Source organism: Rhinolophus hipposideros (assembly GCF_964194185.1).
Source record: "Rhinolophus hipposideros genome assembly, chromosome: 13".
NCBI lineage: Eukaryota > Metazoa > Chordata > Mammalia > Chiroptera > Rhinolophidae > Rhinolophus > Rhinolophus hipposideros.
This window is the reverse complement of record NC_138059.1, coordinates 70,776,615-70,792,048: the sequence shown is the minus strand read 5'-3', so window position 1 is coordinate 70,792,048 and position 15,434 is coordinate 70,776,615. Positions and strand designations below refer to the sequence as shown.

The following is a 15,434-nucleotide window of genomic DNA, read 5'->3' as shown; positions in this document are numbered from 1 at the left end:
GGGTGGTCATATGATTTGATCATGTGCAGTTAGACTTTTCGGTTTCTTGTCAGCATTAGTTTTCACTATCTGTATATCTTTCTTAACTCAGTTTTGTTCCCTGATTTTAATGTGTTTGGGTTTGGATTTACTTTGTTTTCTCTTTTAAAGGTTATATTAAATTTTTCTCCTTTAATTACATTGAATTTTGAAACACGAGTGTGACCCTTAGGTTTGTTTTTATCTATTGGCATTAAATAGCAGGAAAATGAGGAAACTCGCATTTGAGTAGAGCTTGGTTTTAGGGATTTGGGAATAAAATTCAACAGTGTTGATTCAGTTTGGATTTTGCCTCTTTAAAGCTTTGGGCAGCCTGCTGTTGGCAACTGGCAGACAATGAGTGGTCGATGCCCAGTCTGGAGTAGGTGACTCAAGAAGTCCCTGGCCTAGTGGAGACTTCCACAAAGGAAACAAGTGCACACCGGGGCAGAGAGTATGTATCCCGGAGAAATGAATACTTCTATTCCTATAAAAACCTGTCCACAAATGTCCTCAGCAGCTTGACTTGTAATAACCCAAACTGGAAACAGCCTAGCGGGTCAGTGGTTAAACTGGTCCATCTCTACCGTGAAATCCTACATAGTGATAAAAAGGGACAGGCGATTTTTGCACGCGTCACCTGGAATGCCTCTCTCTCAAGGGAATTATCCCGAGTGCAAAAAGCAGGTCCCAAACGTTTATATACTGTGATTCCATTTAAGTGACGTTCTTGAAATGACAATACTACAGAGATGGAGAACAGATCAGTGGTCGCTGAGAGTTAGGGATGGGGGCGGGCCGAAGGGAGACAGAGAGTTATAAAAAGACAGCACGAGGGGTCCCTGTGGTTGTGGAACTGTCCTGTAACTTGACGGTGGCGGCGAATACATGAACCTTCACATAGGACAAAATTGTACAGACCTAAACGCACACACAAAGATCACGTATACAACTTGGGGAATCTGAGTGTCAGTTTCCAGGGTGTGATACTGTACTACGGTCTTATAAGGTGGTACCATTGGGGGAACTGGGTCAAGGACAGGGTTTCTCTCCATGTATTATATCTTACAATTGCATGTGTATTTACAGTGGTCTCAGAATAACAAAGTTTAAAATCGTGTCCCTAGTCAGTTAGGCCCAGCACTGGTAAGACCAGTGAATTCCATGAACATGAGCCCATTATCCCACATCATTTCCTGTGAAATGATTTCTTTGGTTAGAAGCATGCTGTGTGGAATACCATGACAATGAAAATGAGATTCTGTACGTTTTTGGATGGTTGTTTTGGTAGACACTTTGTGGGCCGGGAAGGCACATCCATATTCAGATGTGCCTATTCCAGTGATAACACACCCATTTAGAGTGGTCCTGTGTCATCAACTGAGTATACAGCTGATCCTCCCAGGGAACGATGCAGATTGGAGGCTTGGTATTGGTCTCTGCTGTCGGCAGTTGGTCATTTAGCGGTGTTTGTAGCGAGATCAACATGGCTGAGTAGAAGTCATTGTTCCTGAATCCATACATAACGTCCGTCCCACAAAAATTCAGGCTCCTGCTGCCTTGGTGAACTTTGTAGTTGGCCAGTGGTCTGGGACATGCTGAGAAACCCCTCCTACCTCTACGACAGAAGCACATCCCCGTTGCCATGGCCACTTTGTTCCTGAACCCATTTGCGAGGGGCAGGAGGGGCTGGGGAAAGAGCCGACCGGTGTCCACAGGGTTGGTTATCTTATCCCCTGGTTGTTAAGATCCTTCTCCCGAGAACAAATCATTCACATGTGACTCGTTTATTTTCTCACTCTGTGTCCATTCAGAGGGGCCTATCTGCATATCTTTTTCTCAGACCTTCTCATCATCTGTGTTCCAATCATGTTCCTTCTAAATCCCTGAGTGTCCAGCAAAATCATACATCATTTCCCACAAATCGGTATAAACCCGTACCTTAGGCTGCGTCTCTGTCCAGGTAAAGCCATCATTGGGACACCGCTCAGAGCTCTGCCCACTGGAAGGCTGGCCTTCAGGGCCACTGCCGCTCTGCCCTGGGAGTCACCTGGACATGTCTGTCATCATCCCCGTTCTGCGTCAGGGTGTGGCACACGTCTGCGGGCCGTGAGGGCCAAGTAGTAGAATAGCTTGCCCACCAGCCCAGACCTGGTGCTCAGCCTTATCTTGTTCTGGGCCCCGCTCAGCACTGGCAGCTTTCTGGATTAGTTGGTAAAAAAAGTTGGAGAAGCATGTCCAAACAGGGTATTTTGCCTCCACAATTCAAAGAGACCCACTGGGCATTGAGCTGCTTTCTCGGTGGTAAGAAACGGTATCTTGCCGGAGCCCAGACCACTGGCCCCAGGAACTTGCCCAGGGCCCCGCATTTTTGTGGGAGTTACCTCCCACCCTCTGGCATACATGTCTTACCATGTCTGCAGTAGGTGGAACTTTCTGTTTCCAAGTGCAGTCAGCATGTGTAACGGACCAGAATTAATGTGGCCTTTAGCTGTATATGTCGTCTACTAGCATGGCTAGAGAAAGGAAGCATTTGTTAGCTCGGTTGTCGCATACCAGGTGCTGGGGGATATTTGACTTGCTCTGGCCATGAAATCACATCTGGAACAACAGCTGCAATTGGAGTTACCACTTGATTAAGTTCACGATCATCAACTGTCATTCTCTAAGAACATCTGTTTTCCGCTGGGCCACAGAGGCGAGTTGAACAGGGCTGTGGGGGTCACCACCCCGCATCCTTCGTGTCCCTAAAAGTGGCACTAATTGCTGCAGTCCCTCCAGGAATGCAGTGTATCTGACGTATTTGGTAGGTAGGGCAAGTTCTAGTATCTTCCGCCTGGCTTTCTCTACCTTGAGCCCTGACTCCATAGACCAGGGGAAAGTATGTAAGAAAAGACGCCCTGCTAGAGACCTCGTTCTTTCAGTTTCTTTCTCCCTGTTTGGCTCCCAGCTTTTCTCTTTTCTCTTCACACCTGCAGGTTCTCTGACCTCAGCATTGGTGATGACTTTACCAGCACATTAACAGCAGTTTTTCAGGATCGCATTCTGTTAGGTTGGTGCAAAACTAACTACAATTTAAAAGGTTAAAAATAAATGCAAAGCCCGCAGTACTTTTGCTCCAACCTAAAAAGACTTCATTGTGCGTTTCCTTCACTTGCAGATCTAATAATATCTGCATCATTATCACTTGGAACGGTCTTACCTTCAGGTTCTCAAACCCCGGAGCCCTTCCCGGATTGCCATTTACCCTGGTCATGGTCTCCAGGCCCCTCACCACACCTTTATCTGCCACTCTTTTTCTGGGCCCTGCTCCCGTCCTGCTCAGTCTGGGACCGCCGGCAGCCATTCTGACCTTCTGGAATTGTACTCTCTTCATCTGTTGCCTGGCCCGCCATCCTGGGTCTCCTTCAGTGACACACATTGCTCTGATAACTGGTCTGCTGTGTGCTGCTGTCTCCGCTTAGTCGAGCGTTGTTTAACCTCGCCGCGAGCGACGTTTTGGACTGGAGAATTCTTTGCTGTGGGGGCAGTTCTGTGCATTGTAGGATGTTCAGCAGCACCCCTGGCCTCTATGCGTTAGAGTCCAGTAGCACCCCCAGTCATGACAATCAAACGTGTACCCACACATTCAGACGTTGTCAAATGTTGGGGGTGGTGGGGAGAGGCAGAAATGTCCCGCTTGAAAACTACTGGTTTGTCAATAAAACTTGGTGTGACTGGGCCTATAAGAAATTGATTACTGTTTTTCAAACCTACCTTTTTTATAGGCACTGTTTGATGGCTGTGTATTGATTTAATCCTCACAGCAACCCTGTAAATTTGTATGACTATTTACCCATTTTACAGATGAGTAAACAGCAGCACAGTGAGCTGGTGTGTGCTGCCCCCGCCTCAGAGCTGGTAAGTGGCAGAGCCCGGATGGGAACTACATGTCACACGGCAGAGCCTGCCTGTGGAGCCCTCCTGCTCCCGTCCTGACTAATTGTTCACACCTTGCCAAACAGCTGTCGTTTTGATTCTTTTCTTTACTGCTGGGATATGTTACCTGTCGCTCCATGACCAGTCATGCCAAACTTAATTCTTCTCTAGCTAATGTATTCAATTATTTTTTTAGAGAAGACACACAAAAAAAATACTGTATTAATTTTGCCAGGTCTCATACTAGGTGCCTGCATTTGGCCTTACTGCCAGGTATTTTGTGCTTGACAGAAAATGGACTGCCCTGCCTGTAATCTTTTCATTATTCCTGTCGTGTTCCACCTCTCTTCTCATTCCAGCTTCTGGGATTCCTGGCAGCGCTGAGTCCCACACCTTCACAGGATTCTTCACAATAGATTGACTTATTTTCACAGCTTCGTCCTTTCACATGTATTTTTAGCTGCAGTTTCCTTCCATCTGCTTCGTTAATTACCACTCTTCCACGTGCTCTCTGTCCCCTAGAACCTTGTTGAAATCTCTTGTAGGCTTTTGTCTCCATTCTGTCCTCTTCGGTACTGAGGGTTTGTAATTTTTTCGTTCATTCTTTTACCATCATTTAATGGGATTTCAGGAGGGAGAGAGAGAAATGTAAGCACTCACTCTGCCACCTTGAACCACGAGATCATTTATTTTAATTAAAAAACATTGTTATGAGCATGACATGTATTGGTTAGGGTTGAGGAAACAAAAGTTGTTGCAGCACAGTTAATGGAAGGCAGTCCTTTTAAAATTACTTGTCAGAGAAGATGCATATTGAAATTTTTTTCTTCTTGCTAATTAATATGAAGTAAAACACATGCGCTGTTTCATTATTTTTATTGTTATTGTTTGCATTAGGAGAGGAAGCTGGGTAGGATTTGTCTTCCATTTTTAATGTTTGTTATTTTATAAAATCCTTTTTATATTTTAGAATATTTAAGAATTCTTAGTACTATAGTTTATAGGTATCCAGTCCTTTTATTTGCAAATGGGAAGACAGATCCAGAGAGAGGTTAAATGACTTATTCAAGACTTTTTTGCTGTTTATGGCTGAGTTGGCCACAGAACTTAAGTTTCCTAAGTATTTCTGTTATTCTGCTGTATAGTTGCTTTCCTTTGAAGTTTTCAAATGATGTTTCTATTTTTCTTCTGAGGCAACTTGTATTCAAGAATCACTGCTCAGGATATCATGTCGCTTTGACTATTAGGTACGGTGCTCACGTGTTCAGTGAGGTAGCTGGACCATTTGATAGCTCGTGTTTCCTTTAGCAATAATCACCTCTGGTCCCAGCCGTATAGTAAATGCCCTCACGTGCGTGAGAGTGATAATAGATCTATGCTCGATGCTTGCTATGTATATTGCATTTTAAAAGTAATATATATTCTTTGCGTTCCAGAGTTTCTGTAATACAAAGAAAAATACTTCTATATAGAAATTATTAGCATTTGGTAGTTTTGAGGAATTTATATCTGTATAATATCACTGTAGACATGTGTAAATGTGTATACATGTATATACATGTATGTACACATGTATATACATGTATACATAATATATGTATGTATATAAATATGCACACTGCTGTTTGTAACTACATCTACCGGAGGGTCAGTGTTCCCTGAAATGTATGGGTTTCACAACCCAGTACGTATTATACAAAACGGATTCGTTCTTTTACTTCTGTGGCACTGCTCCCCTTTGCTCTTACTGTCTGCAGCCAGGTGGGAGCACGACCCTGCTGTGTCCCCTCCGCACTGCTGCGGCCACTGCTTCAGTGATGGTCCTTCATCACCATGTAGTGTCGTATGAGCCGTAGCCCACACAGCTCTTCACGGTTATAAGGGAGATTATGTTGTTTTAGGGACAGGCCCTCGTGATGGCTGCATTATCTTCAATAAATGTGTAACTAGTGTATTTACTCCGGGATCTTCCTGTTATCTAAGGCTGTTTTAATTAGACCTTGGCTTCAATGGAAAAGTCTTCCAAAGAAAAGAAGAAGGGGCAGTGGGAGGAAGAGAAAGGGCCCGTCAGCCCCAGGAGTGGGACAAGGGAAAGCGAGTCATTGGGGAAATCGGGAAGGAGCCACCCTGGTTGTGAGCGAGTGAGCAGGACCCTTAAGCTGCTGCTCTGCCTGCTCTTCTCTGAGCAGTGCTCTTCTCAGCTGCCCTGGTGGCAGCTGCTGAGGGTGACGAAATGGCTCCCAGCAGAGGACCTCAGTAGCTGCTCTTGTCACTGTTGACTTACTTCGCGTCATCTATAGAGGACAGCTCGTAGCTCTGTCTGTGTCGAGCCTATCGGGTGTGTGTGTTTCATCCTTGGCTGTCTGCGAGAAAGAACTGTTTTTTCAAGACACGTGTTGAAGGACCTTTAATATTATCCTGTGTGGAATTATACAACTCATGTTATGGCTCATATTCCTGGCTACCTTTCAGCTCTATTTGGCATCTAGGTCTATGGCTGTCTTTGGCTTAGAGCGACCCTTATGTGCTAGGGATTTCTTCCCAGTGTGTGTCAGCCCGCTGGGACTAACTTATCACCACCTCCTGCAGCACCTAAGCGACTGGGCATCAGCCAAATGCATTCTGACTTTCTTGAGGCAAAGGCCATAAACTTTTGGACCATGGGCCAGCATGTGTGTTTTGCCAGATTTATAAGATGAAAAACTTCTTTTCTACATGTAAACATTCAAATAGTGCAAACTTTGCATCGCTACTTGGATTTCTGGCTTTTCTTGGAAAATCGAAAGTTATGGCAACACTGGGCTTGAATTGCAGCAGCTGGACCTACAAGTAGTAACTGTGCCTTAGGCTGGCACGTCTTCTTGTTACCGAGCCGCCACCCAGCCTGGCACTCGTGTTTGTGATTCTTGGAGTGCTACATGCAGTAGCATGCAGTAGCATGGTTTTATAGTTTTTAAGTTCGTACACCATCAAACTCTTAATAATTCTCGCTTGAATAACAAATGTACAACTCTTTCCAAATACAGGATGTATGTAGTTGGATCAAATGAATATTCGTCTGTAATTAGCTCTCACAAATAGCGACTTAGGATTTCCTTTAGTTTGAGCCAAAGTGCTCACATATCACACCACACACAAAGATGAGTTGAAGGCACAAATCTGTTTGCATGGATATCTGAAACAGAATGTTTGAGGGTAAGCGGGTGGGGGGTGGGTGATGAGGGTAAAGGGGATCAAATATATGGTGATGGAAGGAGAACTGACTCTGGGTGGTGAACACGCAATGGGATTTATAGACGATGTAATACAGAATTGTACACCTGAAATCTATGTAAATTTACTAACAATTGTCACCCCAATAAAATTAATTAAAAAAAAAAAAGAATGTTTGGAAAATATGCTGTCAGTTAAAAAAAGTAAGCAGCCTGCATTATGTATTCAGTCATACCTCAAGTTAAATTCACTATTAAAAAGAGAAGACAATTAAAACAAAGTCAAGCCATTTAAAAATATTGCGCAATGAGAACTCATGTTCGGCCTACTAATTGAAGGGACCCTTCATCATTTTTACCTTAATGTGTTGTTTAAATTTGTATTACAAGAATAATCTCAGGCAACCGGAATTCGAAGGCATTTTTTTTTTGCAGATGGTCAGTACTAGGAATAAAGCCCATCGCCCTCTTGGATGTCCTCTCAGGTACTCAGACCTGCCCCATGTGGGGACATTCCAGATTCCACTCTGGGCCACCACACCCATTCCATCCCCCGCCACGTGCAGAAGCCCCCTTTCCTCTGGCTCCTCTTCATGAAGGAAAGGGCGTCTACCTGGCTTTTTAAAGCAAAATTCCATGTAAATATATCGTATTATTGCTACAAAATGTAAATATACAGCAGATGACTTTTAAAATGTATCCCTGTAAGATCTTATTATACTATCATACCTTTATACTGTATTGTATGCATCTAAGTATCTCTTTTCATGTTTAGGGCTCTCCAAAAAGTGAGCAATCCTTCGCGTCTATGCTGAGACATTCTCCTCTCACACAGATGGGCCCCGCCAAGGATAAACTAGTCATTGGACGAATCTTTCACATTGTGGAGAATGATCTTTATATAGATTTTGGCGGCAAGTTTCACTGTGTATGTAAAAGACCAGAAGTGGATGGAGAGTAAGTAGAATCATTTCCAAATGCTTTAAGCATGTTTGTTAAAGTTGGGATACCTCAAAAGTCTTGGACTTTGTTGAATTTTTGAAAAAACAGAAATTATGCTTATTTCCTTTCATAATGCTAGTTAGTCAAGTTAGGCCAGATTCATGTCATTGCAAAGCAGTGAGAATAGTTTTGGGGAAGATTTGAATGTTCACCTTTTTTTTTTCCCCCAAATGATAAACAAGAATCGGCTTATGCTCTCTTCCTCTGGTTCTTTAGGCTGGGAGTCTTATTTCTAACAGCATGCTAACGGGAGTAGTTCACTTCCGCCAAGATTTAACCTGAAGAGTGTGGTTAACGTCTTTTCTTACCTGCCTGTATGTACACAAGCCCCAATGGCTATGAAGATACAACTACACCTCTTATGTGCATACATTGTTTTGGGGGAGAAATTTTCTAACTTAGCAATTCCTTGTTGTCCAGTTTTTAATTTGTCATGAAAAGAAGGTTTATACTCTTCTCAGCATATCTATTAAATGTCTTGGTTTCTACACGTAGAAATGCTTATGTTCTCCCCAAAACCATTCTCCAGGTCTCTTTTAGCTACCTGTCATTTATGCTTTGAAAGTATTGTAGAAAAGTACCAGGTCAGCATAATTACTGTACTGGTTACTTTGCCTTCCTACCTGCATCCAAAACCAAATTTGTGGATAGGAAATATTTTAATCAAATCTTACCTGTTGTCTTTATCATTAGTGGAAGGATGATAACACCAAATGGGAACGTAAGGGACCCGGGTGGGTCTCTGGTCTTCCCCACTTCCCACCTGTAAGTTTAGCTCGTACCACCACATAGAATAGCTATTGGGCTGAACACACATTTGCTGTCTGCCTTCGTGATGTCAGGCCTCTGACAGGGTGGATTCTGGGAGGTGAAGTCTCAGGAATGGCCAATCTTCCTGCTTTGATACATTTATTTAAGTGACTGTAAGTCACTGTAATACCTACTGTAAGATGTAGGTATTTACATAATTCGTTTATCATTCATCAGCCTAATCTCCTTTTTTAAAATTCCTCTTGAGAACTATTTTTTCTCTTCATTTAGACTTACGTGTGATTTAATGGATTCTACGTTAGAACAATTTAAAGATTAAATGCAATGAAAAATAACTGAAATTTAAAAAATACCCAGTTTAGCACATGTTTTGATTTTTTTCATTACTGCTTTTAATAAGTTTGGTGGCATTTCAAACTTAGAGTAACCGATAAGAATCAGAAATCATTTTGGTTAACTGAATATCCCAGTTAGCTAAGTAGCACCCTTTTAATAAGTTCTATAACTTTTCTTGTTTAATATTAGTTTTTGATTACAGTTTAAAGAAACAGTTTTGTCTTTGTCTCAAGAAGCTCTTGAGTTGTACAGAAAGGCTTCAATGATTGCTCAGAGTGGGGGGTACAGGGGAAGTTAGGCCCTATTCTCTGAATAGCTCTACATTCATTATTTTAAATATTACAGTTCTGGGAACATTTTGTTTAAAGTGTGTGTGGGGAGTGGTGGTGAGTATTTTTACTGCAAACAAATGAAAAGTTTGAAAAACTTTTGGAAGAGAAATTAGTTCTAGAAAGACAATACGTTAATAGTAACATTCAGAATATAACCATGTATTTAAACATGATAGATATACTGTGACCTACTTAGAGTGAAGTGCAAAATAGAAATATAAGTGAATTTGGAGAATTCACTTTGGAGGTTTGGAAGAGACCTAATGCTTACAGTACCCGCCTCAAAAGTTTTAACCTTTATAAAATTTTTTTTTTCATATCAGCTATGACTTGAAATCAGAAATCAGACTGAAACAAAACAAATTTCCAAAACTTCTTTGGCAATTATCTTTGAATTAACTGACTTGCTAAATTAATCAACACTCTGTTCTCTTCTCTAAAATCCACTGACTGATACCAACACTACATAGAAAATTAGAAATTAGTTGTCCTCTGCTAGACCTGGGCACTCTTGCTTCTTGCAGTTGAGGTATGGTTTAGGAAAAACCTGTTATGTTTGTTTCAAAACTTATTTATATTCTTGTTAAGTAATCTATTTGATTATGGCATAAATTAATAAAACATGAGTACAGAAAGGGTTTTTGTTCTTATGAAAGATAATTTTTGGAAAGACTCCATAAAGGAGAGATGATCTTTTTTAAAACCAAATTGCTCTTGAATTAGTTTGAGCAAGTAAATCATAAAGACTGGGGGGAAAGCATAACAATCTGGAAGGAATTGCTCCAAATATCCTTCTGTTCCTGTTTGATTTGAAAGCGATTGACCCTGGCGATCACAGACACTGCAGCAGGGGTGTTGTTTACATAAGGAAGGCAGTACCCAGCTCCAGGGAGTGGGCCTCTGTTCAGCGAGAAGGTCCAGCCCTGTGTCAGAGGATTTGCGTTAATGCTAATTAAGTTAATGTCTTTACAGTGTATGTGTATACTTTACTTATGAGTTCTCACTTTGAACTACTTTTTCATGAACCAACCTGAGTCAGAAGGCTTCTGCCATGACTTAAAAATATAAATCACTTGGCCCATCGTGTGAACCTGCCTGCCCTTTTCTTTAGACATTTTTTCTTTTCTTATTGATACAGCACACAATTTCCCCAAATTTGCCCTAGTGTGGATCAAGACCCCTTTCCATATCCCCATCTGATAATCCTAACAGCTAGTTTTTGAAAACCTACATTGGCATTTTATGTATATTGTCCAATTTATTCCTCATAAGAGACTTAGGAAGTAGAGGATATGATCCCCATTTTCCAAATGGAGAAAATGAGTTTCCAGGTGTAAATAGAGTGCTACAGTCATACAGCTGATCGTTACCAAGGCAGGACTGACACCTAAGCTCTGTGCACCCAACACCCATAAACGTTCTTTTCACTCTCCTGTGCTGGTCTCTCAATCCTACAGCATATAGTTACTAATGTGTCATCAGAACCTCCTAAAGTAGTCTCACGTGCACCAGTTTCATGCCAGGGACCCTGAAGGCAGTGTGGTAGTAAAGCTCTGGGGGTCTTAAAGGATGATAGGTCGCCTGTTACCAATCCTTGGTGAGGTGTCCATGGTTATAGTACACTGTGGTCCTTGGGGTGGTGTCTATAGTGTGATTGGACAGTGTCACCACCAGTGAGCTAACGACCGGCGGGCCCAGGCTTTGATTCGGAATGGATGTGTGTCGTAATTATAGTGATACCTCTCGTCACAGGAACTGGTTAATGTCTAACGATGATTAGTAGCATGGAGTCAGCATCCATGCTGTTATTTGGGCATGATATATTTCAAAAAAAAGTTTATTCTGCGAATAGTAGAAAGTTGACTCCTTACATGTAATACTTAATTTTTAATTCTTTGATTTTTTTAAAAAATAAGGTATGTCGTCTACTTTTTTTTTTAAATCTTGTTAGACCTAAAATAGTTTACCCAGGTTATTTTTTTTGTCTCTGTTTTTGATGACCAAGATCATAATTGTAAACATTAATTTCTGTATTGTATCAGTTCAGGCATGTAGAATTACTCCTCTTCAACCACATAATCCCCTAGTTATGTATAGTTTTCGTATTTCCTCTTTCTTTAGGTGTCATCTTTCTTTTTCTGCTGTTGTGCCTATGCCTGCATTTTTAGCTTTCTTAGACCTCATTATTTCTTCTAATATCCTGATGCCTGGGAAATTGGTCACTACATTTATTGTACTTAAGAAAGAGAATCACTTACTAGTTTGAGTAAGGACCTGGCAGCCTCTTCTGTAAGGAAGTGTGTGTACTTCAGTACATGGACTTCAACATGTATTTTGACAGCTTCGAAACTCCTCTGCTTAATTCTCATTGGGTTCTGAGGAGACTCGATGTCACCAGATGACCAACCTCCTGATAAGTGAAGTGTCGCTGTGTGAGGGTCTCGCTCGTGTTGACTGACTGCTCACTGATGCCCTCGGCAGGGCTGCTCACATATCAGAATCGTGTCTGCGGAGCCCGTCGAGGTGCTGAGTGTCCTGGACATGAGCAGTTACTGTGGTTGAGACCTTCACACCTCCAGTCAGAACAGTTGTGGAAAGAACACGGGATTAGTGGGTCTCAAGTACTATTTGAGATGGTGCCAATTCTTACAGTGAAATTGTACATAAATCAGTAAATTTCTTAAGAACTTTGATAAGCCCGTAATATTGCTTTATGGCATTGATTAGTTTGGTTGGCTTGGCATATACCTATGATACCTTTTACCAGTCTCAAGAATTAAGCTGCTGATTTTATGAATTTCATTTTTCGATAAACTGGGTCATGATGCACTTTTTCCCTGAGCCAGCAAATATTTAAGGGGGAGCTGTTATGTGCCTCTTCTGTGTTTAAAGCTAGCGATGTACAGATGAAAGACAATCCCTGCTCTCAGGGAGCTGATGGTTGAGTTGGGGGATAGAGAAGTAAACGTACGTAACTCCAAATGGGGTATAGTTCCTGCGTTCTGTAGCCCTGGAGAAGAGGGGACCGATGAATCTGTCAGCTGTGTCAGAAGCTTTCCCAGAGGAACTAACAATGGAGCTGAGTTGTCACGGATGGGCAGGACATAAGTACAAAGTGTGGAAAATGGGAGGGAGCCACACCTGGAAGTTTTAAGTGAGGGGCAGCCTGCTCTCCTGGGAACTCAAGTCGCTTTGGAGGAAGTGAGGCAGAGTGGCCAGGGGGCACGAGCCAGGTCTCCAGGGGATTTGCATGCTTTTCTGAAAAATGGGGGCTTTGTGCCAACAGTGGTAAAGAGCCATCAAAGTATTGTAACAGGTAACATGGACGAGATCTGTGTTTCAATGAGATCATTTTGGCAGTGGTGTGGAGCATATACTGGAAGAATGAAACTGGAGTTAGGGAGGCCAGGAAAGAAATGATGAGAGCGTGAAATAAGTCTGAGCACCAGGAAAGGAGACTTTCATTAGCAATTTAGGACACAGAAGAAACAGGTCTCGGTGACTGAGTAATTGTGGGTTGTAAAGTAGAGGGAAAAGTTTCGAATGATGTTTGATTTCAGACATAAATGACTATGTGAACAGGAAGTTGGGTTGTATGGCGCAGGTGGAGAAGGGGAATGTATTGATATTTTTGCCTGCTTCAAAAATGAAAATAAAAATGCCCAGGTTTAGATGAGTTTGATTCTCTCCTTCCCACTCATGGACATAATACTTAACTGATTAGTATCAGTTAAGGAACATTCCTCTTTTTCCTGAAATATAAAATCCATGTGGTTAAGCAAACCATGCCTATCTTTTTGGTTTTAGAACCAAATTCTCTGTCTTTTCATTTCATTAAGTTATATTTTAATTTTTCAAGAATGATATACATTTCTGTAATATCCTAAAGTCCAGTTTTATAAGTAAAGTCCATTTATTAATTAATGTGGTAATGAAGATGATACATTTTAAAGCATTATTCCTACACTGGCATTTCTTTCACAGCACACATGATGGACAGCTCTGAAAAATCGAAGAGTTTCAAAACAAGCATGATTGGCAGTTCTAATGTAACTAGCACATGCACTGAATGTTATTTGTACTTTGTTTGGCTTTAAGGTGGAATAAACAAGCTAATTTCCCAGTCTTTGTTTCTATTTCAGGTTGTGTGATATCTAGGGTCAAATAAAGAGTGGGATAGATATTGAGTGTTTCAAAAACTAAAGTTTTCAAGATGGATTGGTGGGGGGAAAGAGAAGAATAAGAATTTGAATTAAGCAGTCCTTTTTATTCCAGCAAATGTGGTCCACAAATAAAAAGTGCATGCTTCTCAATAGATGGTGATTGAAAATCATTCTATTAGATTTTCCTTAACAGATCTCTTATTATTTTTTAGGATAAAAGAGCATCTGTTGTATTTAACCTGTTAGTAAGAAACCTTGAGAATATGTATAAATTATAAAATATGATCTCAGAAATATTCTGAGTTCGTGAAGCACATGTAAGCACAGACTTAGAATAACATTAGACTAAAAAGACAAACAAAAAAGCCTGAGCTCACAGATACAGAGAACAGACTGGTGGTTGCCAGAAGCAGGGCCACGGGTGGGGAGGTCAAAAGGTACAAACTTCCAGTGATAAAAAGTCCTGGCAATGTCATGTACAGCATGGTGACTGTAGCTAATAACACTGTATTTCATAGTTTAGAATTGCTAACAGAGTAGGTCTTAAACGTTCTCATCATGAGAAAAAAATTTCTTGTATAACTACATACAGCGACAGATGTTAATTAGAGTACCCTGGTGATCATTTTGCAATTTGTATGAATACGAGATCATTACTTTGTACATATGAAACTAATACAATGTTATCGGTCAATTATCCATTAATAAAATCTTTTTTTAATGAATAGTGTTAGAGGTCTCCTCAGGATGTATGGCATGGCAATGTTTTATTGGATTGATTTGCTCTGTTGGATTCTGTTTTCATTGATTTGCTTCGTGTCGCATAGTCACGAATGTACAGTTGCTATATTAGCCCAGACATTATGTAAATTTGTATGTCTAATAAGTTTGCTGTATGTGCCTTCCCAGGACTGTAAAGGTTAAAAGTGAATCTGGAAACTACTATGGTGGCTGCTTGTTAAGGAATGCAAGCAATTAAGTGTTCCCACAAAAGCTTTGAAGTTAATATCTTAATAGGACAAAGAGGAGAAAAAGTCAAGGCTGCATTCCTACAATTGGTTCAGGCTGTAGTTCTATTGACTTAAGAGTAGGTTTAAAAAAAAAATAAAAGCTATCTTAATAGAAAGCGTGAGTTCTATTTTAGTTTGTTAGAATTTTGCATTCATTTTGATTGCCACTTGATAACATCTAGAGACTTTCAGGGACCAAGAATGTCAGCGTGTATTTTGTAATTTGTGATTAATAAGAACAATAACAGCTACCATTTGGTGAGCACTCTCTGTGCTGGGCACTTGGCTGAGAGATTTGCATGTATTGTTTTCTTTAATCTGTTTATTGCTCTAAGGTACAGACTGTTAAATTCCTTATTTTCAAAAACCACTAAGGAAAGCATGGCTTGCAGAGATTTTAAGAAACTTACCCAAGGACAGCAGCTAGTAAGCAAGCAGACCCCAGACAGTGAAGCTGTAAGTCCATATTGTTCACCACTGCTTTATGCCCAACAAGTACACTTCCAGGGTGTGTGTGTGTGTGATCATTTTCTCAGCAAATATTTATCGAGTCTCTTAATTACAGTGTGCTGAATGCAGTCTGGAAGGACTGCATTCCATCTCTAGGAGGAAAGATACACAGAGTGCAGGAACACAGAGGAATAGACGAAGGAATGCCTGAAGGAACTATGT

At 41.1% G+C, this 15,434-nt stretch overlaps 1 protein-coding gene across 3 annotated transcripts in view; it reads left to right on the top strand.

The window, feature by feature from the left end:
• The window catches only part of MRPS28 (mitochondrial ribosomal protein S28), a 157,877-nt gene that overhangs the window by 8,085 nt on the left and 134,358 nt on the right, over window positions 1-15,434 (top strand). For all 3 annotated transcript variants that reach the window (XM_081070284.1, XM_081070283.1, XM_081070282.1), the window contains exon 2: window positions 7,924-8,105. In XM_081070284.1, coding sequence (XP_080926410.1) covers window positions 7,924-8,105 — 182 coding nt within the window. The remainder of the gene's footprint in view (window positions 1-7,923; window positions 8,106-15,434) is intronic.